The sequence below is a fragment of the Dasypus novemcinctus genome, chromosome 13 (assembly GCF_030445035.2).
Source record: "Dasypus novemcinctus isolate mDasNov1 chromosome 13, mDasNov1.1.hap2, whole genome shotgun sequence".
NCBI lineage: Eukaryota > Metazoa > Chordata > Mammalia > Cingulata > Dasypodidae > Dasypus > Dasypus novemcinctus.
The window spans coordinates 6,677,790-6,700,391 of record NC_080685.1 but is presented as its reverse complement, the minus strand read 5'-3'; the positions used below and the strand labels follow the sequence as shown (position 1 = coordinate 6,700,391).

The following is a 22,602-nucleotide window of genomic DNA, read 5'->3' as shown; positions in this document are numbered from 1 at the left end:
ACCTTGAATTTCCACGAACACCTTCCTGTCACTTGGCCAGAGTGTAGAACGTGGTCTTTACAATGGTTTCTTCACTGAAAAAGTGACCATTTATTAACTCAAAACCAACACATATTAGAAACTAACTTCTTTTCCCCCTCGAGATGGTACAGAGTTGATGAAGATGCCTCATTGGGCTAATACACAAATCAGTGGGCTCAGCACCCACTGCGCTGTCTGCGTTTACCTTCTTAATGACTTATCGTGGCACCGGATGGTTACTACCAAGAGACGGGCTTGTTTGTGAGCTCAAGCTGAGGAGAGAAAAGAAATGCCTTACCTCACGGTATGGAAGAGCCGCATATTTACTCCTGAAGAAAACTGAGCATTTGGCTAAATGAAAGGTTTGAGAATTTTAATGATTTCCTCCAAGTCCAGCCTTTTATCACACCAGTTTATTTGGGGATCTTATGGTTAATAATATAGATATGTCTGGGTACAACTTTATCCTATTTTCATGAAGAAATATTAAAAATTCAAGGTGTCCTTTGTAACAGAATTAGAAGTTTAGTAGTTTAACAGCAAAAGAAAATGTACAATAGCCTATTAAATCTCACATTTCTTTTCCTCATATTGCCTAAAGAAGCATAAGTGATTGGTGACCTTTTAGAATTGTCCAAGCGCATGACTGCTAATCGGTCAAAAATAAGACAATTTAGTTTTTAGAGTCTCAGGAAACTTCTGAAGAATACCTAAATAGTCACCATAAAAATGTTTATCTTCAACCAAGGATGGGGATTCTTTCCAATGTGAAAGGTAGGCTGTAAACCAGGATTGACTTCCACCACCAATTTAAATCAATTAAGTGAAAGTGGCAAGCTGATATTTGATTACCAAAGTATAGAAGGCAAAGCAAAGACGCTGACACATAGCATATGAGGAGAACTCTGAATATAAATTAATCTAACCAAGCTACCTTAGGCAAAATGGGAGTTATATTTTTTTTCCTTCAAAAGGCTTATAATAAAGTGCACCAGTTCATTGGAAATAAGTACCAAAAACAAAAGAATTAAACATTTGGCCATAAGTTATAGAGCTGATTAAAAGGGACTGAGCTTGAACAACCAACAGGAAAGCATATTCATGACCCAAGATGACTGTTCCATTGAGAGTAAGGCAGCTTTTCACATTCCTTATTAAAAACACTGGAATGACTTTTTCAGAAAAACACAAATGGCCATGAACATGAGAAAAATAAAAGGCAGATGCTAGGACGGAGCTCCTGAGGCCGTCGGCACTAGGTCTGATCTGATGGAGAAATTCTTACAGTCTTTTCGTTTTTTCCCTGGAATTTGGTTTAGTGAAAGTCTCTAAAAACAAATGAAAATCTCAGAAGGACTTGAAGTCACTTTAAAACAGCCACAGGCTGGTGGGAAATGAGCTTTCTGCCACACTGGGCTCCACGAGGCACTTTTAAGCAACTGGTAACTGCATGGACAAAACACATTTTGCCAAGGGCAAGATCTACCCAAACTGTGATCAGACCCACCTCGCTAAGCACCCCATCAGAAGGGAGACAAACGGACACGGCCCTGACGGGAGAGGGTCTGCGGGCCCAGAGGGTGCAGCCACCCGGATGGAAAGTTTTCCCACGGCCCTTTTGTTTCTTCTGCTGCGTCTGCTTTGACATTGCTTTAGGACCCTGCTTTTCATTCTGTGTTGCACAGGACCTTGGGAGTCTAGGGAAACCTCTCTTTACAAGGTCCTTGGTGACAGTGAACATTTTCAGCGTGTCCTGGTTCTATCATTTTCAGGTACCCAAACCACACTCAAGTATGGTGTTTACAGCACATGGATGTAACCTCAGAATGTTCCACCTCCTCTCCGGGATAACCTATGGTTTGATTATGTGGCATACCAGTGGCCAAGGACAATGCAGTGAGGGTCAGCAGTGCTGAGATTTGACAGTGTGTCAGTGACTGAATTTGGGGGCGAGAAAGGTTAGGTGGCTTGGTGGTGCCATGCAAGTGTCTGTGGAAGCCACCCTTGGGTCCTACTGGACTCCACAGCCAGAAGGGTTTTCACACCACAAACCACTGCTTAGCATCAATGCTTGAGGATAAATAAGGCACTAGGTCAATGTCAGCGCACAGAAATCCAGGACAAAGGCTCAAACGAAAGTGTCTGTTTTTGTTTCCCTTAGGAAACAATTCCTGGAATATTTATGGGGAAAAAGATGGAGGTTAATAGTCACTTTGGCCTCATAATTTCTGGCATAAACAAACATCATATGGACTCAAATTAAAGGGTTGTGCCTATTTACTCTTTTGGGAAATAACTCCTGGGATGTTTATGGGGAAGAGAGTAAATGGAAGTTGGTGGTCTACTCAGCACAGGTGCAAAGGATTAAAGAGAGGAAGGGCACCTTTTGAAGGACAGACAAATAATCCAAATGATAAAGAAAGTTCTGCAGAATGAAATGCCTTTTTAAGAGACAAGGACCCATCTATGACCCTGCACGGGGTCATTTTCCTGGCCACCAGGGAAGGCCAGTGCTGCCTGCTGGAGTCCGTGGCCCCACCTGACAGGGTGGCCCGCAGGGTGGGGGCTCTGAGATGGGTGGTGCAGACACAGCTCCTGCTGCTACCATTTTGCTAGGGCTCGGCAGGAAATGGCGATGGTGGCCATTCATGAAGACAAAATCCTCTTCTATGAGATCACATGCCCAAGACAGTGACGGCAGAGGGCCCCATGACACCAAGCCCACCCGTGCCCCCTGGCTGTGGATCAGCAAGCCAGAAGAAAACTAGAGAACTAGGAAACAACCATCCTTCTTCCTTCAGACGTCCTTTTCAAACCCAACCCAGACTGGGCTTCGTAGTCCAAGAGTGAACCCCTAGGTTTGTCTCCACCCCTTATCTTGGCCTTTCTCTTTGTAATCATCATCAAACCACCCTTTAGTCTACTGGGGTAACTAGCAGGCTAACTGCCTATTCTAATCAGGCTAGGGTATATGTTAAATATTTAGAGTCTTATGGGCTGGCCATTGTTGAAGAAGAATTTCAGTGAGAATCCCCCAACCGCTCCTAAAAACACACTACCCTTGCAGGTCCAGCTCGGTTCCAGTGCTCTTGATTGGCTGGTTTAGTAGCCAGTCAAGGAGTATTGGAAAGAGCCAGAAGGGAAGCCACCCATCCCTGGCTTGCTAGCAGCTGCTGTTCTAGCCCACGTGGACCCCCTGCGTAAAGGCCCACGGGCTCCTCTCACATTCCCTTTGGCATTTTAGAAGTCAAGTCTCTGGAAATGCCTTGCTCTGAAAACACACGTGTCCGCCGGTCCCCATGGACGAGCCCTGGCACAATGTCTGGGTTTTGTTTTTTTTGGTCGATGTTATTTATGCCAAAGTGACCCGACAAAGTGTCCCATTGAAATGAGGATAACTCAGATGTCCGCCGGGGCTTTTGTGTAGCTGGAGGCTGTGGAATTGTTTTCCCTTCTGGTTCTCAGGAAGGGACCGGTTGTTGACTCTGTTAGGATACCACCAAGATGATTATTTCAAGAAAAAGAGTATCCATCATAATGCTTAGCATTTAGATAGGATCTTCTGATTTCAAAGCAAGTTGTCAGTATTTCCTACCGTCGCAGCATTCCTGCGAGGTAGGTGAGTGTGGCTGTCCCTACATGAGCCTCAGAAACCGGAGGCGGGGGCTGAAGGGACCGCTCTGGGCCACGAACGTGTCAGGGGCGGCCGCGGCCCCTGCTCCAGCTCTGCAGAGGCCCTGCCTCTGCCGTGAACAAGTCTCCATTAATGTAGGTCTATGTATTGAATAGACAGAAAACAGCAACACACAGCGACATCAGAGAACAATCATCTGACCAGTATTCTTGTTCCTTAGGAAAATAGGTCAAGCACAGTATTTAAATTGCATCTCTCTGAAAAGCATTTGGTATATTAAATAGCAGAAGGTATATTAAATAGCTCTATAAACGTTTGCTGGCATACCCTTAACAGCATAATGATTCTAAAGAAATTAAAATCCACTGGTGCATAAAGATCTTGCCTTTTTAACACCGTAGACTGAAAAAAAAAGTGAAAAACGACTTTGTTTTCACAATGTAGACTTAATAGCTTGCTGGATATTTGCAGGTAGCTACATAAATTTTTTCTGAGTTTGAGAGAAAAGAGAAGGCTATACAGATTGCTAGCTGTGGTCTTAAAATACCAAAATGCAGTTGCAAGGTAAAGACAAAGACCTCCCACCTCTATTTTGTATCCGTTCTGAGGAATTCACACATTTTCAAAAGATATTATTGTATTTGGAACTAAAGTTGAGGTGAATATAGGACTTTATATAATTACGATATGTGAAAAGTGATACAAAATGAAACTTAGGATATCAGAAAAAACTGAACGAGGAGGCCAAAAAGGTAGTTTTTCGGGAGTTTTGAAGGCTGACACAAAGGTAGGCTTTTCAAGCTTAGCTGACTGTATGTACTGGGGGTGCATTACAAGAATAAGTACTTATTTTTATCGGTCTCTTTTCCCAGGCAAAATCCTCCCTCTACTCTCTAAGCCAGCAGTTCTCAGAAAGGCGTTAAAGTGCTTAACTCATGCTAAGCTTCCTAAGAACTGCCCAGGTGGGTGGCGGAAGAAGGTCTAAACTTAGAAAGGAAGAGGAACCCAAGTTGGAAAATCTGTATGCCAACATAAAAACTAACTTCTAAGCTGAAATGACCTTCTCTTCAGAAGGAACAAATAGAAAAGTTGTAAATTCAGTGTGCACGGCGCTAAGACGTTGCTAGAGAGCTACGACGTGTGGTTCAGAGAACATTTTTTAACTGTGCTTTTTTTCCTTAAAAAAGACGTAGTAAACTGATTTCCTCTCCTCGAGTCCTTCACGTGTAAATGTGAGTTTCTGAGCCGTCCTCGGTGCGCTCATGCGGGGGCTCCCGGGGGCCCCCCGGCTCGCGCTGCGTGAGGCAGTCTTGTCTGGGGCGGGCTTGAGTCCCACAGGCCCGAGCAGTTCGGCCGCCTGGCTGGCTGGAAGGCTCTGGCGTAGGGCGAGTACCAGTCCCTTTCAAACACGTCTTTCAGCTGCTTGATGATACTCGTGCTGTTCCTCACATCCGCCTGGTTGATCACGAGGCCCGTGCCAGCGTTCTGGGTAAAATCGTTCCCTACCCAGTCGAAATTTCCTGCAAACAAGCAAAGGAAATGATGGAAGGGGTTCATCGCCATCAGGGAGTATTACTAATATAATGAAATAGGGAGCAGATTTTGTGTAAAAAAAAAAGATAAAATCAACGCCCCGAAGTAAGGGAGAATGAATTGTGTTGACAGCTCAGGAAGAAAAAAAAAATCCCAGGAAGCCTTACATATGGCATATTAATATTTGCATATTATTTTGGCATTTTCTTCAGCTTTGCTCAACTTGAAACTCAAAACAAGGAATCTGCTGTTCTTTTATCGTAAATGTTATTTCTTATTGATGTTCACAAGGCACGCTAAATACAGCAACATTTAAAATATATAGGGAGACACTGAAGAATCCTGTGAACAATTACTACCTTCTCCAAGAGCCAACATCTTATCCATATGCACAAATGAGGAATCCTAATTATCATGCTCAAAGCTTCCTCATCAAAGAAGCCGCTGAAGCCGGCGACGAGAACCAGTTGCTAGCTGAACACACAACGCTCCTGGCTTGCGTTGTAGACCATCTCCTCGTTGGGGCATCTCGTGGGAGCGGGCTCCGGGTGTGGGGAGCGAGGCTGGGAGACGCCCCGGGAAGGGCTCGTCATGCCGACCCCACTCAGATAGAAGGCTTGGGCTACCCCGGGACTCTCCACTGGCCTTGGAGTTGGTTGTGTGTGGAATCGTGTCCCCCAAAAAGATACGAACAAACCCTAAGCCCGCATCCTGTGACTACGAACTTCTTCATAAACAGGGTCTTTGAAGATGTTAGTTAAGAAGAGGCCAGGGAAGTGGACTTGGCCCAGTGGTTAGGGCGTCCGCCTACCACATGGGAGGTCCGCAGTTCAAACCCCGGGCGTCCTTGACCCATGTGGAGCTGGCCCACAGGCAGTGCTGATGCGCGCAAGGAGTGCCCTGCCACGCAGGGGTGTCCCCCGCGTAGGGGAGCCCCACATGCAAGGAGTGCGCCCGTAAGGAGAGCTGCCCAGCGCGAAAGAAAGTGCAGCCTGCCCAGGAATGGCGCCGCACACATGGAGAGCTGACACAGCACGATGATGCAGCAAAAAGAAACACAGATTCCCGTGCTGCTGATAACAACAGCTGACAACAACAGAAGTGGACAAAAGAAGAACACACAGCAAATGGACACAGAAAACAGACAACTGGGGTGGGGGAGAAGTGGAGAGAAATAAAATAATAATAATAATAAAAAGAAGAGGCCAAACTGGCTCAGGATGGGCCCTAGTCCACCAGGACTAGTGACCGTACAGCAGAGGACATTTGGACAGAGACAGGTGACTGATGCAGAGAGGCAGAGAGAGAGAGAGAGAGAGAGAGAGAGAGAGAGAGAGAAGGACTCACATCAGGGGCAGGGCTCCACCCCTGATCCTACACATTGCTTGATCGTGGCCGTCCAGCCTCCGAAGCTGTGAGACAATAAATGCCCCTGGAGCACCCACTGTCTGTGGTACTTGTTACAGCAGCCCTGGCACACGAAGGCAGAGCCCAGGGAGAAGGGGGATCCAGCAGGAGAGCACAGCTTCTCTTCAGGAGAACACTGAACCGTTTATTTCTTCGATCTTCTTTGGCCTTCGTTGACCACCCAGTTTGTGAGTGCTTACTACCTACCAGGGGCTATATTCAGGGCTAGGAATATGAAACTGAAAAAGACAGACCCTTCCTTCAAGGAGCCCAGCAGGGAAACACATGCTTGTAAGAGTGCATGAGCCCTCGAGAGACGTACACGCGCAGGGCCTCGCGGGAAAGAGGGAAGGGCTTTCTACAGGTGTCCCACACGGTATGTGTCAGGAGGGGCGCATCTAGTCAGGCAGTGAGAAACGCTTAGAAACGAATCAGTTAGGGAAAGGGAGAGCCACAGCGCCTTGCGGGACGGCGTCTCCGTAGACATGGTTACAGTATTGGAGCACGAAGGGAGGAGCTGGGCGTGGGGCGGGCTGGGAGGACTTAAAGGGTAGTGGGAGGATCATCTACTAAGAGCAAAGCCCACCTACCTCCGCTTTAGAGTGAGGAGAGGAAGGCTCCAGGGGGTCCACAGATCTACCCGGCGCCACCTGGCTCATCACCGTGGGCCGCGCCTGCCAGCTGCCAGGAACGAGCTACACCACCACGAACCAAGAGCTGCTTCCTTCAAGACGCGCTTCAGCCGTGGGAAGCCTGGCACGGTTACTCCATACCTTCCCACCAGCCCGAGGCTGGTCTAGGCTGCCCGCCATGCCCTCCTCTTTGTTCCGAGCTGTCGCACGGGGGACCCGCAGGCTTTGAGGGGCAGAGCTCAACCCACCAGGCCCTCATCGGGGCCCCCAGACATCCCTGCGGGAATATCTGTTGAGCTAGATGCCGAGGGGCTTTGGTCCACGGGCGTCCTGGACCCAGGCCCCTGCCGTCGCCTGTGGGAGAAGCTTCTGGGAGGAGGTGCGTGTGGCTAGAGCGCACGTCCGCTCCTCTGTGGTGTTGATCCTCTCGGCCCCGCTGTCCCTCTGGAATCCCCGCACATGTCAAGTGCCTTTTCCATACGGCACGCCGTGGAACAGGGGACGGTGGCTCCCTTGTCCCTTGGGTTCCTCCTTCAATTACTCCTCTGGCCCCGAAATCAGGCGTTAGCATATGGACGGGGCGGCCCCCTCCCCCGCGCCCATGCGTGGCTCTCACACACGATGACGCTGTGGATGGCGTCACCATCGGCACACCGTGGGGCCACTTTCGCTCCTGGAAGTCAGGGAACCGTCCTCCGGATGGCTCAGGAGAGCCCGTCTCTTTTTCAGGGCCGCGTTCCTGTGTCCACGCTCAGAGGCCGTGGGGCTCAGAACTGGGGCTGCCACCAGGAGGCCGACGACAGGCGCATCTCGGGCTCAGCCGATGAGCGAAAGGCTGCCGAGCCCTGCCGCCTTCCAGGGGGACACGACACGAGAGCCCCGTCCCTAGAGCGAGGCGCCAGGGTCAGCGGTACGCGGTCTCGGTGGGTTTTCTCATGCAGTCCTGCTGTCCCGGGAGGGGCCAGCCTCCTCTTTACGGAGGACACAAGGAGGACCCAGACAGGTTCCGAGACCTGGCCGGGCGGCGTTAGCAAGGAATCGGAGCTGGGTCGAAGCCCGCTACCTGGGGCACTGCCCCAGGGCCGCAGGGCCAGGAATCAGCCACGCTGAGATCCACGTCCTCCCAAGGAAACCTGCAAAGAAACAGGCCTGGGGAGGGGAAGAAGCAAGGAGAAAGCGGGGGATCCTGAAGCCCCCTTCTGGGAGACCTGGCTTCCCCTCCGATCTGAGGACGGAGGCGTGGTCCTGCGTCCCGGGAGCTCCTCAGGGCTTTCATCGGGGCTTCTCAGGCCAGCGCAGCTTTGGGCAGCTCCCTCAGGCCGATGGAGGAATTCCTTCCCCGGGGTGTCGTTTTCTCCTACCTCTTACTTCTTTTTTAAAAGTTTATTTATTTCTCTCCCCTCCTCCCCGTTGTCTGCTCTCTGTGACCATTTGCTGTGTGTTCTTCGGTGTCTGCTTGGATTCTTGTCAGCAGCACCTGGAGTCTGTGTTTCTTTTTGTTGTGTCATCTTGCTGCATCAGTTCTCTGTGTGTGTGCCACGCCACTCCTGGGCAGGCTGCGCTTTTTTCACGCGGGGTGGCTCTCCTTACGGGGCGCACTCCTTGCCCCACGCAGGACGCCCCTGCGTGGCACGGCACTCCTTGCGCGCATCAGCACTGCGCGTGGGCCAGCTCAGCACACGGGTCAGGAGGCCCTGGACTTGAACCCTGGAAACTCCATGTGGCAGGCAGACGCTCTATCTGTTGAACCACGTCCACTTCCCCTCTTACTTCTTTGGATACATTTCGAAATCGCACGTAATGCTCCTGTATGTGTTTGATTGGGAGGCAGTCTCGCCCAGCTTTTCTGAAGCCCCAGCTGCCAAGAGAGTGGTAGTGTCACCCCCGGGCCATAACGGTGGGGGTGCAAACGGGAGGGGTTGAAACGGCCCCCACGGGCCCTTCTAGTGCCTTCGAGTGACCTAACACCCCTTGTTGGCGATAAACGGGTCCAACAGTCTTCTAGGCAAGTTTGCCAAGCTTGACTGAAATATACTCAGGAGAATTCAAAATCTGAGATAGAATACTGGTTTGGGGATTCTTCTGTAAGTCCTGTGAAAACTTAACAGAGCTATAATTCCATGCAAGGTCTAGTATGGGTTTTCAATTCATCTAGTATCTCATGAATCACTGTACTGCCCCCAAAGGTGCTCTCTCCCCACTCGATGGATAGGAAACAGAGGAGCAGAGAGATTACATAGATTTCCACCATCTTCCAACCAGCAAGTGTCAGTGCTGGAATTCAAATCTAGGTCATTTGACTCCCAAAACTTATTTAATTCCTAAAAAAGGACATGCAGATTCAGGTACCAATCACTGCCAAAGGCACTCACTGCACCTCACTTTAAGTAAACCCCACGTGCAAATTATCCACACTGACTCCTTAAATCCTGTTTTGTCTGAAGTGTGAGCCATCCCTAGGTTTCCCAACAATTGAGCAAAAAACAAAACAGACAAATCCTCGTGTGAGTTTGTTTTTTTTTTTGGTCACTTGCTTAAAGTGAAGCTGATTCCACTTTGCAGGGTGAGGAACACGAGAAAATGCAAATACCACATCTTGGGTCACCGAGAAGACTAACAGGAATAAAATAATATCCTCATCTTCTAGAACAATCAGAATGATATACCTTAAAAACTATTCCAATACTCTAGTCTACTCATATGATGCCCTAATTACTAAAAGCAGAAAAAGACAGAACATCTTCACATCGATCCAGGAATTACTAGCTCTCCACATGGCTAGTGCCATATATTCAGAAGAGCTGGAGGCGGCAACGGGTCCCAGAGCCCTGGATTCTAGGTCCAGCTCCTTTCCTCTGCACGCCTGAGTCACTTAAAGTCTCAGGGGTCAATTTCTTCAACTGCAACAATCAAAGCTGCCCTCCCTTTCGGCAAAGTTGTTAAGAGAATCCAATAGGATGAACAGAGTGCTTTGCAAAGTTAAGAACATATATTTTTTTACTCACTGAATTTGGAAAAAAATTAATACAGATTCCATATTCCAACATTCCACACATGTTTTCCTTCTCTGCTTTGCCCATCAACTCTCTAATGTCAGGCCATGCTCCTATTTTTGGATTTATGTGCCTTCTTTTTTTATAGATAACAATTTCTCCTCTGTTTGTGAATGTTTACTCCGTTAAAGCCCGACCCTGAACTCAAGCACATCATGGGAAATTAGAGTAGGTTTGGTAGATTAATAAATCATGGCAGCAGTAGATCTGCTTTTGGCATCTGGAGCTTTATTACCTTAATAATAATAGTGAACGCTCATTGGGTATCACCTATATTCCTGGTGCTTTAATTGTGTAAGATGCTTTGCATCTATGATCCCATTTAAACCTCACCCAGCGAAGTAGAAATTATTATGAATTAGCCCCATTTTACAGATGAGAAAATCGAGGTTGGCACTGAGGAGATGGCAAGAGTGGGACTGTGGCCCAGGCCGTGTGAGTCTGGGCACGGGGCCACCGCACGACATGCCTGCCCGTTCCTCACGATCGGCTGGTGTGTGGCACGGAGGGAGGGCACAGGTGCTGTGTTCCTTCTAGGGCCAGCACTCACCTTCTCCAGCCATTCAACTGCTCACCTATGAAACGAGGTGAATGGCCCCCAGACATGCTGCAAAATATTTATCACGGATGTCCTACGTGGAAATCTGGTGTTTCCATCAGGCCACACCGGGATGCAGGGTTGAAGAGCGCTCACCCTCCTGTTCCTGGCCTCCTGGTCAACCCCCTCACCAGCGGTGGCTTCCAAGGCCCCCTTCTTTACCGGGGAGTGGGAGGAGTGCAGTCTGGCCACCCCCCCGGGAGCCTCCCAGCCCCCGCACCTACCGATGTAGGCTGCTCCGTCAGTCACCATGTACTTGTTGCGATTTAATCTAGGAAAGGCGTTATTCTTCTCTTCTTTTGGAGCACAAGCATTCTCTCTTTCCAGATCAAAAAATTTCTGTAAGACAGAAAAATAGAGCAGGTGACTAAAGAAAGTTTTGGGTCTTGTTCAAAAGCACCTAAGTGTGTATTATCCAAATATCAACAACAGACCTCATATTGGGTTATGAAAACCACAATCTTGCCACTTCAGAGCGACGAAGCTATTTTTGCTCTCAAATCTATATGGGCAACAAGAGAGAAAATTAGCATGCTCAACTAGGTCTGTAATTAGCACTTTTAAGCTACAAAATGAATGCAAAATGCACTCTTTCAACAGGGTGAGGGCCAGAAGGTTGTTTAATTCTCTTTGTCTTATTCATCAGGGTGCACTGGCATTTGAAGTCTGCCGCAGGGTGCTTTCTGTCAAGCATGCCAGGGACCCGAAGGACTGTTCTTATATACTGCATTCATTATAAGAAACAGCAGGCCCATCTCAATGACTAGCTGATTAAACAGGGGATTTGCAAAGGTCAAAGGAGATTTTGCCAAAGGAGCAAATACTTTCCATCTAAACACCTGAGTCTACAAACTCTTTGAAAAGACGAGTTAAAAAAAAAACCACAACTTCAAACCATGGATTCCAAATTTCAACTTCAACATGACCAAAAAGCAGCATTCCACTTCAGCCAAGGCCAAGGATGGGGAAGAGAAGAGAAGACTGGGCAGCTAAGAGCAGGAGGGGCCGAGCCTCTGCCTCCGGCATCTGTGGATTTTCTAAGTGTTTCGATGAGGCTTGGACCATGACTGAGCTCACAGGGGTTCACCAAAGACAAGGGGCGGGTCTCCTTCACATGACAGATGTCTAATATTTTCAGAACTGTGTGGAATCTTTCTGGACTGGCTTACAGCTGTGGAATCATGTGTGTTTGAAGGAAAGAAGAGCCAGAGGTAAACCAAGATGATGCTTTGGAGTGGAGAAGTCATTCGCAGCTTTTAAACTCTTAAGTGTTCAAACTTGGTTTTGGGAAATGAGAGCTGATCCCTTTATCCTCCAGGCATGGGAAAGGGGTGATAAATGAGGCTATCACTAAGGTCCTTGGCAGCCCTGAAAATTCCATTGAGTTTTTGTAGAACCCTTGAGACCAATAGTGCCCTGGCCAAAATATACTACTTAAGAACCATCTACCTCACAACACAGAGGAATGTTCTCCCAACCACCATGGCTATAGGCAATGCTGCCAGGATCACTTATCTCTTCAGTTCCTGTCCTCTGCAAAACCTATGTCAGTTTGGAGGGTTCACATATAGCCTTTGGGGGCCCCTGAAATTGGCTCAGTAACCACAGAATGGTGTTAATACATGAGTATGGAGGGTGCCATCACTCAATGACAGGCAGCCATCACCTTGTTTGAAATAATCTATTTATTATAAAACATGCCAACACTTTTATTTCTTTTGAGGAAGATATTATTGTACAATTATGAAGGGGTTGGAAAAGAAAAAAATATATGCAGTCTAATTTAAGACAGGCATGGAGTGACACCTTGAGGCTTTGGTGAGAAGCCATTTGCTCAAGTGAAATATGACCCGAAAGAGGGGACACGGCTTTATCTGGGAGATGGAAATGAGAGCAGAAATCATACATTATTCAACGACATATCATTAGGGACTAGGTGTAGATCACAGCAAAGACTTTACAAATGTGATTTGTTAATTGATTACAAAATAAATCCCCAGCTGATGGTGACAGTCATGGATAGTCTCTTTCCAAGAGGCCCTTCATGGACACAAACGTGTCAGGATGGGGCTGGGGGCTGGCCCCACTCCTCTGAGGGGAGAGAGGACCTGCCTAGCCCCATTCTCCCTTTTGTTGTCAGTGTTCAGAGGCTCCAGAAGCCAGGCTATCATGCACGGTCCCAGGCCCACCTCTCCTGGAAGAACGCCTCATCCACCTGGATTCTAGATGTTGTGGCGATAAACTTCCTTTCCACCCAGACTGGTCTTGATGATTAGAGATCAGTGGCCTGGCTAAAATGAAGATCAGATCCTGTTTTATAAAAAGGGGCAGCATTAGGCTGTTAACGTTTGTTTTTTTTTCCAGTAAGGTAACTGTATTAGTCAGCCAAAGGGGTGCTGATGCAAAATGCCAGAAATTGGTTGGTTTCTATAAAGGGTATTTATCTGGGGTAGGAGCTTACAGATACCAGGCCATAAAGCATAAGTTACTTCCCAAAGTCTATTTTCACGTGTTGGAGCAAGATGTCTGCTGATGTCTGTGAGGGTTCAGGCTTCCTGGGTTCCTCCCTTTCTGGGTCTTGCTTCTCTTTGGGTTCATGGTTCCTTTCTTCCCAGGGCTTGCTTCTCTTTCCTCTCTGTGCTGACTTCCTGGGGCTCCAGCTTAAGACTTCAGCATCAAACTCCAACATCAAAACTCCAACATTAAGAACCCTTCCAACTCTGTCCTTGGCCATGCCTTTTCTCTGTGAGTCCCCATTCACCAAGGGGCAGGGACTCAATGCCTTAATGACGTGGCCCAATCAAAGCCCTAATCATAACTTAATCATGCCTAGGTACAGACCAAATTACAAACATAATCCAATATCTATTTTTGGAATTCATAACCATATCGAACTGCTACAGAGTGGTAAATTATCTGGTATAAAACTATAACCTGCAATTACCTACTGATGGTACAAGTACACACTAAACCTTTAATGACAGGGCAAGGGATTGGACAATATTTGTAGTGTGTGTTGATTGCTGCTGGTGAAATAAATAAATTCAGGGAAGGATTTGCTGGTTTGCAAGCAGAAATTAAAGAGAATAGGCAGACCAGAAATTTGGTATTTCAAAGAGTTGGAAAGCTGATTGTATCTAGACCCCATAGTCGAAAACAAGTTTGAGAAATCCTTTAAGTGACTAAGACCAGTTAAGATGCAATCTTGCAGCAAAGATTGGATAAGTGTAATTATTATTATTATTTTTTTAAAGATTTATTCATTTATTTAATTCCGCGCCCCCCCCCCCCCATCTGTTCTCTGTGTCTATTTGCTGCGTCTTGTTTCTTTGTCCGCTTCTGTTGTCGTCAGCGGCACAGGAAGTGTGGGCGGTGTCATTCCTGGGCAGGCTGCACTTTCTTTCGCGCTGGGCGGCTCTCATTACGGGGTGCACTCCTTGCGCGTGGGGCTCCCCTACGCGGGGGACACCCCTGCGTGGCAAGGCACTCCTTGCGCGCATCAGCACTGCGAATGGGCCAGCTACACACGGGTCAAGGAGGCCCGGGGTTTGAACCGCGGACCTCCCATGTGGTAGACGGACGCCCTAACCACTGGACCAAGTCCGTTTCCCCGGATAAGTGTAATTATAATTGGCATAATTTCCCCACCCAAGTCTGATGGCTTGAAGGAAGCAACCATTAGAGAGAGAGAGAAAGAGAGAGAGACAGAGACAGAGACAGAGAGAGAAAGCATTTGGGCAAGGAATTGGGGAATTACATAGAGCAAAAAACTTTGGATGTCGCTACTGGTACATGGACATGACTAGAAGAAAATAGAAGCCTAGTAAGTTTCTGAGAAAATTGCACTGTCAAAGAAACCATGAGCCTGGAAAAAATACTTCTTTAATTGTTTTCATGCCTAAGACTAACTTTGGGTCCTGATCTGAACTATAACACCTCCCCAAAAGAGTTCCCAAATTGCTGAGGACAGGCACCTCTGAATGGAAGGTTTCAGCGTGGTCATCTGGTGGCTGCCGCGGGGAGGAGAGCATCTTGACCTGGGTTTGGGTGTTGTATTGTGGTCCTTGTTGCTTCGTTTCGTTTTAGTTCCTTCGTCATGGAGCCATGAAGCTCCGCAGCCAGAGCCGACGTCGAGAACTGCACCTCCCCGGGAAACCGTGAGCTTTGAGCAGCGCAGTGACCGCGGGGAGCTCTGCATTTTCTCCCTTGGGGAGGAGGGCGACGAGGGCGCCGCGGGCTGGAAGGCAGTCAGGTGGAGAGCGGGTGGCCAGGATTTCAGACCAGCGGCGCACCGTGCTGCTCCTGCGCCCTCCTGGGAGCACGGCGGCCTCTCTGGCCCCCTCCTGAGCCTCCCTTGCCTGAGGTGTGGCCGTGTGTACCATTTCTGGGCTGTGGAAAGGGGGCTGAAGGGATGTGCAACGCCTCAGGCCCCCCCAAAGCCCTCCCGTGTGGTTCTCCGCCTTCTCCTGCTCGGCCTCGGGATGCTGACACTCAGGGCATCCCTGGAGCACATGCCGAAGTCGATGTGCCACCACCCTGCGGGATCCTTACATGCCGCACGGGGAAGAGGCCTCCCCTGTCCCCGCCTAGGACTGATGCGGCTGCACCTGAATGACGGTGAGAACTCCTAGTGTGGTGCGGGAGTTTCTTTTTTTGTAGCAGCTAGCATTGCCTTAGTGTACTTGCCATGCTGGGCGCTGGAGATGCCATGGTGAGGAGCATAGTATGGCCCTTGCTTTGATGAAACTTGGTGAGGGCACAATTAAACAGGCGATGGCATTTAATTGTTGGCTTGAAGGAAGCTATTAAAAAGAGAGACAGAAGCATTTGGGCAAGGATGAACCCTGTGATGGAGGAGTAGGAGAGCTGCGGCACGCACGCGCTCATCCTTACATGGGGAAGGTTTCTTGGTGACTGCCACGTGCCGGCAGCGTGCTGGGCCCTGGGGAGACGTCCCTGGCCTCCGCTGGCTTGTGTCTGTTCCCAGGACCCTGCAGTCTAGTGGGCAAATTGGCTATGAAACCCATAATCTACACGCGAATATAAACGCTCGTGAGAGTGATAAGGGAAAACAAATGAGCCCTGTGAGTGCCTGTAACGGGAAGAGCTGCTGTCTCTGTCCATTTCACGAAGGCAGGCGGTACGTCTGCCTTGTTCACTCTCGTGATCCCGTCACCTCGAAGAGGGCCTGGGACAAAGTGGGGTCTCAAGGAACTCTTGTTGAATTAAAGAATCGGGAATTGGGAAAAGCCGAGGCTTACAAGACCAGTGGTCCTCCGTGGGGGAAGCGTGCAGAGGCGTGTTCTGGGCAGCGTGTGCCAAGGCCCGAGGGCGGCGAGGGTCAGAGATGGGCCGGAGGTAGCACCTCTGCTAGGACTCCACTTCCCATCCTGCCTCCAGGGAGGTGCTGGGATTAGCACGGGGCCCACGGGGCAGAGCGGGACCCCAGGCTAGGGGGCTGTGGTATAGTCATATCAGTCTCCGTGTCCCAGTAGGCGCTGTATTTTCTCCAACATTTGGTGCCGAAAGCCCGGGGCTGGGGTCGTGCTGGGACTGGCTGGTGAGGGCCCTCCCCTCTGCCGCGGCCGAGCACCCCCAACCCCGGGCATCGAGGCTCGGCTGGTGAGTGAAGGGTCTCTCCGTGGAGGACCCTGCCGCCTCTCTCTCCTTTCCCGTTGTCAGGACAACCCCCTGGGAACACCCAGTGCCAGGTCAGGATCCTCCCGCTCCTGAGGGCCACAGCGGGCGCAGCCTGCGTCCTCGTGGGAAGAAGCCCCGTGGCTCCCGAGGCGTCTGGCTCCAAGAGCGGTTTCCTGTTTCCTTGGAGAGGTCTGATTCGGGGACGCCTGTCTCACTCAGAATCTCCCCCATTCTAGAGGTCCTTAGTCTCACCCCAGCCACCTAAAATGGGGAATTCAATTTCAGCCCCCCAAAATCCACGCCTCTTGGTTGTCTCCTTCACAACCTTAAAACTCTGTACCCGGAAGGAGACATCAGACCAAAAAACTCAATTTCTATTCAACCTCTGTGTGGCCGCAGTAGAAATTGGGCAATGACAGTCACTGGCTGGAAAATGGCACTTTTGATTTCCAAGTTCTCCAAGACTTAGAGAACTTTACCCAGCGCCATGGCAGATGGCCAGAGAGCCCTTACATTCAGGCGTTTTTCTTTTGGGAATCGCCCCTCCCTCTGCCAATCCTGTTCTTCCTACCAAATTCTTCTTTTACACCAGAAACCTCCTCAGAAATCTCCCTCCGCATCAACTCCACCCCCTAAAACTTCTGAAAACTCCAACTTTGATCCCTCAGATCATTCCCCTCATACCTCCGCCATATAATCCTCCAGGGTTATCTCTGGACTCACCCTGCACCCCTTCTTCCTATGCCCGTTGTCGCTGCTGCGTCTCCCCTCCTCACAGGTGCTTGCGGAGACGACCCCCTCCCTCTGTGCTGCAGCCCTCCACCTCCCTCAGCCCGCAGGCTCCTAACTCCACAGACCCAGCTCCTTTCACCCCTCCAGGAGCTGAAAGAACAGCCGGAGTACACGTTCCTTTCTCACTCTCAGATTTAAGCCAGATAGAGAACCGGTTAATATCCTTCTCTTGCAACCTCTACAGCATTCTTTCTGCCTGTCTATCCCCCCTAGAAGAAAAAGAATTTCCCCAAACTCTTGCAAATACCCTAAACCAACAAAACACTGTCAAAGCCCTGTCAGAGCCAGAGCAGTCCCCCCCAAAAAAACCTAGCTGTAAATCCTCCACCCTCCAGAGTTCCGACAGACACTCCACTCTAGACAAGTACAAAAAAACCACCAAGGCCACGCTTCAAAGGCAAAAAGCCTGGGCACTGAGCCAAGCAGTGCCCAAAGCCACAGCCTCCTCCAGGGCCATTCCCGCTGTGCAGGCAAAAAATCCACTAAGAGTCTAAGTGTCCCCAGGCCTCTCAAGGCAAAGGGCATCAGTTACCCGGTCAGACCCAACCCCTGGCTCCAACCTCCCAGCCCTTCTGGAACCAGCAACAGATGATTAAAGGTACCCCAGAAACTGTGCAGACCCCACCCCCATCTCCACAGCAGAACCACAGGTAACATGATGGTAGCAGGTAAGCCAATTTCATTTCTTCTTAATATGAAAACCACTTACTCTGCCCATCCCCAAACCCTAGATCCTTAACTTACTCTTCAGTCTCAATGGTAAAAGTCAATAGTTCCACAACCCATCTTTCACTGTACTCAGTAAAAAACCACCTGTTCACCCACTCACTCCCTCCTCTGCTCCCCTTTTCCATCAAACTCTGCCAGTCCTAAAATCTAAAATACTAAAGTTCCTACCATTGCTGCCCATCACAAACCAGTCACAGTTCAGTTTAAAAATCCTATCCACATCCCATTCAAACCCCAATATTCTGTCCCTCATGATACCCTACAAAGTATCAAACCTACAATACTCACCTCTTACAAATAAACCTTTCACTTACTCCTGAACTTTAAATCTAAGTATATGGGAAGCAGATTTGGCCCAGTGGTTAAGGCGTCCGCCTACCACATGGGAGGTCCGCGGTTCAAACCTCGGGCCTCCTTGACCCGTGTGGAGCTGGCCCATGTGCAGTGCTGATGCGCGCAAGGAGTGCCCTGCCATGCAGGGGAGCCCCACGCGCAAGGAGTGCGCCCTGTAAGGAGAGCCACCCAGCATGAAAGAGAGTGCAGCCTGCCCAGGAATGGCGCCCCACACATGGAGAGCTGACGCAGCAAGATGATGCAACAAAGAGAAACCCAATTCCTGGTGCTGCTGATAAGGATGGGAGCAGTCATAGAAGAACACGCAGTGGATGGACACAGAGAGCAGACAACGGGGGGTTGGGGGAAGGAAGGGAGAGAAATAAATAAAAAATGAATCTTTAAAAAAAAACCAAATATACTCCTAAAAAAATAATAATTCAAAATATATGTGCTAAATAGCTATCTAAACTGTTTTAAAGTTTAACTGCATTTTTCGTGCTCAAATATTCCTAACAGTTGCTGATTACTAGTAAACGTGTTTACAGAAACAAGATGGCATATTACAAGCAACACTGATTCAAAAAAAACCTTGAAAGTAGTAGAAATAGCCATACCAAAAAAGTAAAACTTATGAGTCAAATTAATGAACTTTTTGTTTCTGTCTGCATGCCACAAATTTTTTTGTGTTTGTCTGTTTGTTCACTGGCAGTATATATTTTAATACCTCTGAATGGTAATATTCCTAAAAAAACTCTATCCAAATGGCCAAAAATTAAACAAGCGCTTATATTAATAAATAGGTATAAGTAATGAAAACTATAGGTCTTAACTGATAAAATTGATACAAATCTCTTCGTAAAAATGGTCCTTCTCTAAATTAAAATAAAGTTTATTTTTCTTCACAAAATAAAATGTAAGGTATTGAAAAAAGTGAAAAGTTTGTAAGAGTGCTAACTGAAATTTGATAAGTTTGTTCAAGAAAGTGTGTGAAAAGTTTGTAGGAGTGCTGACTAAAATTTAATGTTTGTTTAAGAAAGTGTGTTTTGTCCTAAGATAAAATGGCTGGTTTTCATTAAATCAGAATGAAAGTATGTAAGACAAAACTTGAATGCATGAGGCAAGTTGTAAAAGGTACTGTGGTAGCATTAAGTAAGAAAATGTGTTCTGTAAAGGTGGAGTTTGTCTTGAAGTAACTATACTCTATGCAGTTATGAATAATTATAAAAATTTGCAAATGCATTGCTTAAACTGACATTCAAATGGGTAATTACAAAGGTCATTATTAAATAAAAACTGAATTGATAATTAAAAGCCACCTCAATCTGCATATTACAGTGGTAATAGGAAAAAATAAATTTAATTCCATTAAAAGTCTTAAGTTTTCATAAAATAACAAAAAAGTAGTTTTTTCTGCACTGCTAAAATAAAATACCTGTTAATGTGATCATGATAATTATATGTTCTAAAAAATTTACTTTGAAACAGTTTCCAAAATCATTTTAGTAACTTATGTATGTATGGCATATAGAATGTATTTTATTGTAAGGATCTTAAGAGCCTAAAATAGGCAAACAATTAAACTCAAAGTCCTGTCTATCACATTCTTAAATGGTGTTAAGTAAAGCGAAAAAAAAGAACTGTACCCTCTGTTTTAACTGATGAAGTATAATGTTTTCTGATAGTATTAAGGTACTGAAAACACTTCATCCCCCATTTAGCTCAGATATTAAAGCCATTATATGTGTTAATCAGAAAAAGTTGTGCATGGAAATGAAAGTCCTCCCCAGCAGGCTGCTTTTAAAACAATAACAGAGGCTCCCGCAGTAAGGGGTGGGCTTAACCCACCCTGTGAACTGGATGGAGCCAGGACCAACACTGGCTTTGGGTGGGGTTCCTGGCTAAGGCAACTTTCTAAACAAATAGCACTTGAGTGTTAGTCACAGTTACTAGAAGAAAACAAAGTGCAAAACAAGAACCATGAACGGTTATAAACTGCTCTCTGTGGAAAAGAAAAATCTGTGAAAGAGCACCTGGAACGCCTGCCAGCAGTGACAGGCAACTGTCTACCATGTCCCTGCCCCCTCCTCTAACATCTCTAGAGACTGTTAAGGCAGATGCCCTCGTGAAAGTCCACAGCCATACTATTATAACCCAAAAAACAGCAGAGTGGCTCCACCAAAAAGCAAATATTGTGGATACCAGACCTGGCAGTGCCTAGGCCAGCAGTTCCAACCGCCTGTCACTCGCCAGCAGCTCATGAACATCACCCACGGGTGCCCATCGTGCTCACTCCAATGACCGTGACATCACCTCACTGGATGAGACCTACTGGCCGAGCACAGACTCCAGCAGCACGGTGGCAAGTGGATGACATAGGTCCCCTCCCTCTCTCGGAAGGGGCAAGGTGTGCTTTCAGTGCTGCGGACCCTGCACCGGGACTCTTGTAACCAGATCCTTACAACAATGGACTAATTTAACCTACAAGTTAAAGTGCCAGCTGCTCCAAGCCCAAAAATGAAAGTGATAATAATCGTTGTTGCCTATGCTTCAAACTATATAAACTGGGGAAAATGTGGTCATTTTAATCACTGTACTTGTCTATGCAGCTCTGCTGATTGGGACTCTTAAATCCATAAAAATCACTCAAAAACACTGTTATGAAACCACAGCTAATAATCTAAAGTCTTTTATTCTAGCTAAAACTCCATGTGTATAAGCCCATCAAATCCTGTAGTCTCACTGTCAACCATTAATTCCATTACTGTTTAATGCTGAATGTATAATCTCATCATTCCTTCTCCTCAGACTCCTAGAAGCAATAACCTCACAGACCATCCTAAATTTCATGGTTAATTCCTATCCTTCCTACAATTTTAACTCTCATTCTCCTCCTATGAGCAGGTCCACACATCTTCCATGCAATAACCGGTTTATGCAGACAGCCATCCAAGATGTCACCCACGATCATCTTCTTGTCCGATTCATACAACAAATTGTACAGCCAACATCCCGGGAATATATAAACGGCGTCTTTCTGCTTTGTGAACAACAATATCAGCCCCTGCCTGCGGAACCTGAAACCTCAGCCCTCTAAACAGGATGGAAGGGAACCTCTTTTCTCTGCCCCTTGACAGCAGGAAGTAGCCTGAATCGCGCCAATGCCCCAAATCCCCTCGCCCTCCCATTTGGCCCGGTACCATATACCCCAATACCCAGGTCCCCCAATATATATATATATGTATACAAACAAAGAGGAATGTTAGAAGTTTGCAGTAATTAACAAGCTGTAGCTCAGTTTCCTCTGATATGCACTGGGGAAAGGCTCACCCCATCCCCCATAAGCCTACGTGTCCAAGGGCACGGCACTTCCCCGCAGGTTAAATAAAGAAACCACATAGAGATGGGAGTAAAGGGAAATGGAAACCTTCCCTACCTGCACATCAGAGGGAGATAAAATCCCTACAGATCAAAGAAACATCTGCTCCTGCAGCATGCCAAGAAACCATGACTCCTAACCCACTATCTTCCAGTCACTGTCAGGGAAAATTTCCACCTCTAGGGCTTCTAGGGCTTTCTATTGGCCCCTGCACTTCACTCGGACCCTCAACCCCCTCCCACCAGCTATCATTTCCCCGCCTAGGAAAGTTCTGTATAAATTCAAATCCCCCCCTTCCAGGAGTGGGCTGAAGTCCCTCTTCAGACCCCACCATGCTGGTGGGGGGACTGAAGTCTGTTCTTCAGACCCCCTCCATTGGGAGAGCTTCTCAATAAATCTTTCTTTGTCTATAGTCATATCGGTCTCTGTGTCCCAGTAAGCACCATATTTTTCTCCAACATCTATTTTTTTTTCTTTCTTCAGGTACTGGGGCTGGGATTGAACCTGGGACTTCATAGTGGGAAGCTGGCGCTCAACCACTGAGCCACATTGGCTCCCCTGAGTTGCTTTTTATCGTTTGTTTCCTTATTTTATCTTATTTTGTTTTGTTTTGTTTTCAGGAGGCTCTGGGGTCTGAACTGGGGACCTCCCATGTGGAAAGCAGGTGCCCAATGGCTTGAGCCTCATCTGTTCCCCTACCCTATCTTTTGTTTAAAAAAAAAAAAATTATTCAAGTATATCACTCACACATAAACATACATAACCAATAAGTGTATAATAATAGTTGTGAACTTACAAAGCAAACATATATAACATCATACAAACTCTAACTCACCCTACCACCAGTAACT

General features: G+C 47.6%; 1 protein-coding gene across 4 annotated transcripts in view; it reads right to left on the bottom strand.

Annotated features, from left to right (window-relative positions):
• Positions 1-419: 419 nt before the first annotated feature.
• The window catches only part of PLD5 (phospholipase D family member 5), a 403,658-nt gene continuing 381,475 nt past the window's right edge, over positions 420-22,602 (bottom strand). For all 4 annotated transcript variants that reach the window (XM_071207354.1, XM_058309472.1, XM_004463321.3 and 1 more), the window contains exons 9-10: positions 11,103-11,217; positions 420-5,175 (exon numbers count right to left, since the gene is read on the bottom strand). In XM_071207354.1, coding sequence (XP_071063455.1) covers positions 4,916-5,175; positions 11,103-11,217 — 375 coding nt within the window. In that variant the 3' untranslated portion in view covers positions 420-4,915. The remainder of the gene's footprint in view (positions 5,176-11,102; positions 11,218-22,602) is intronic.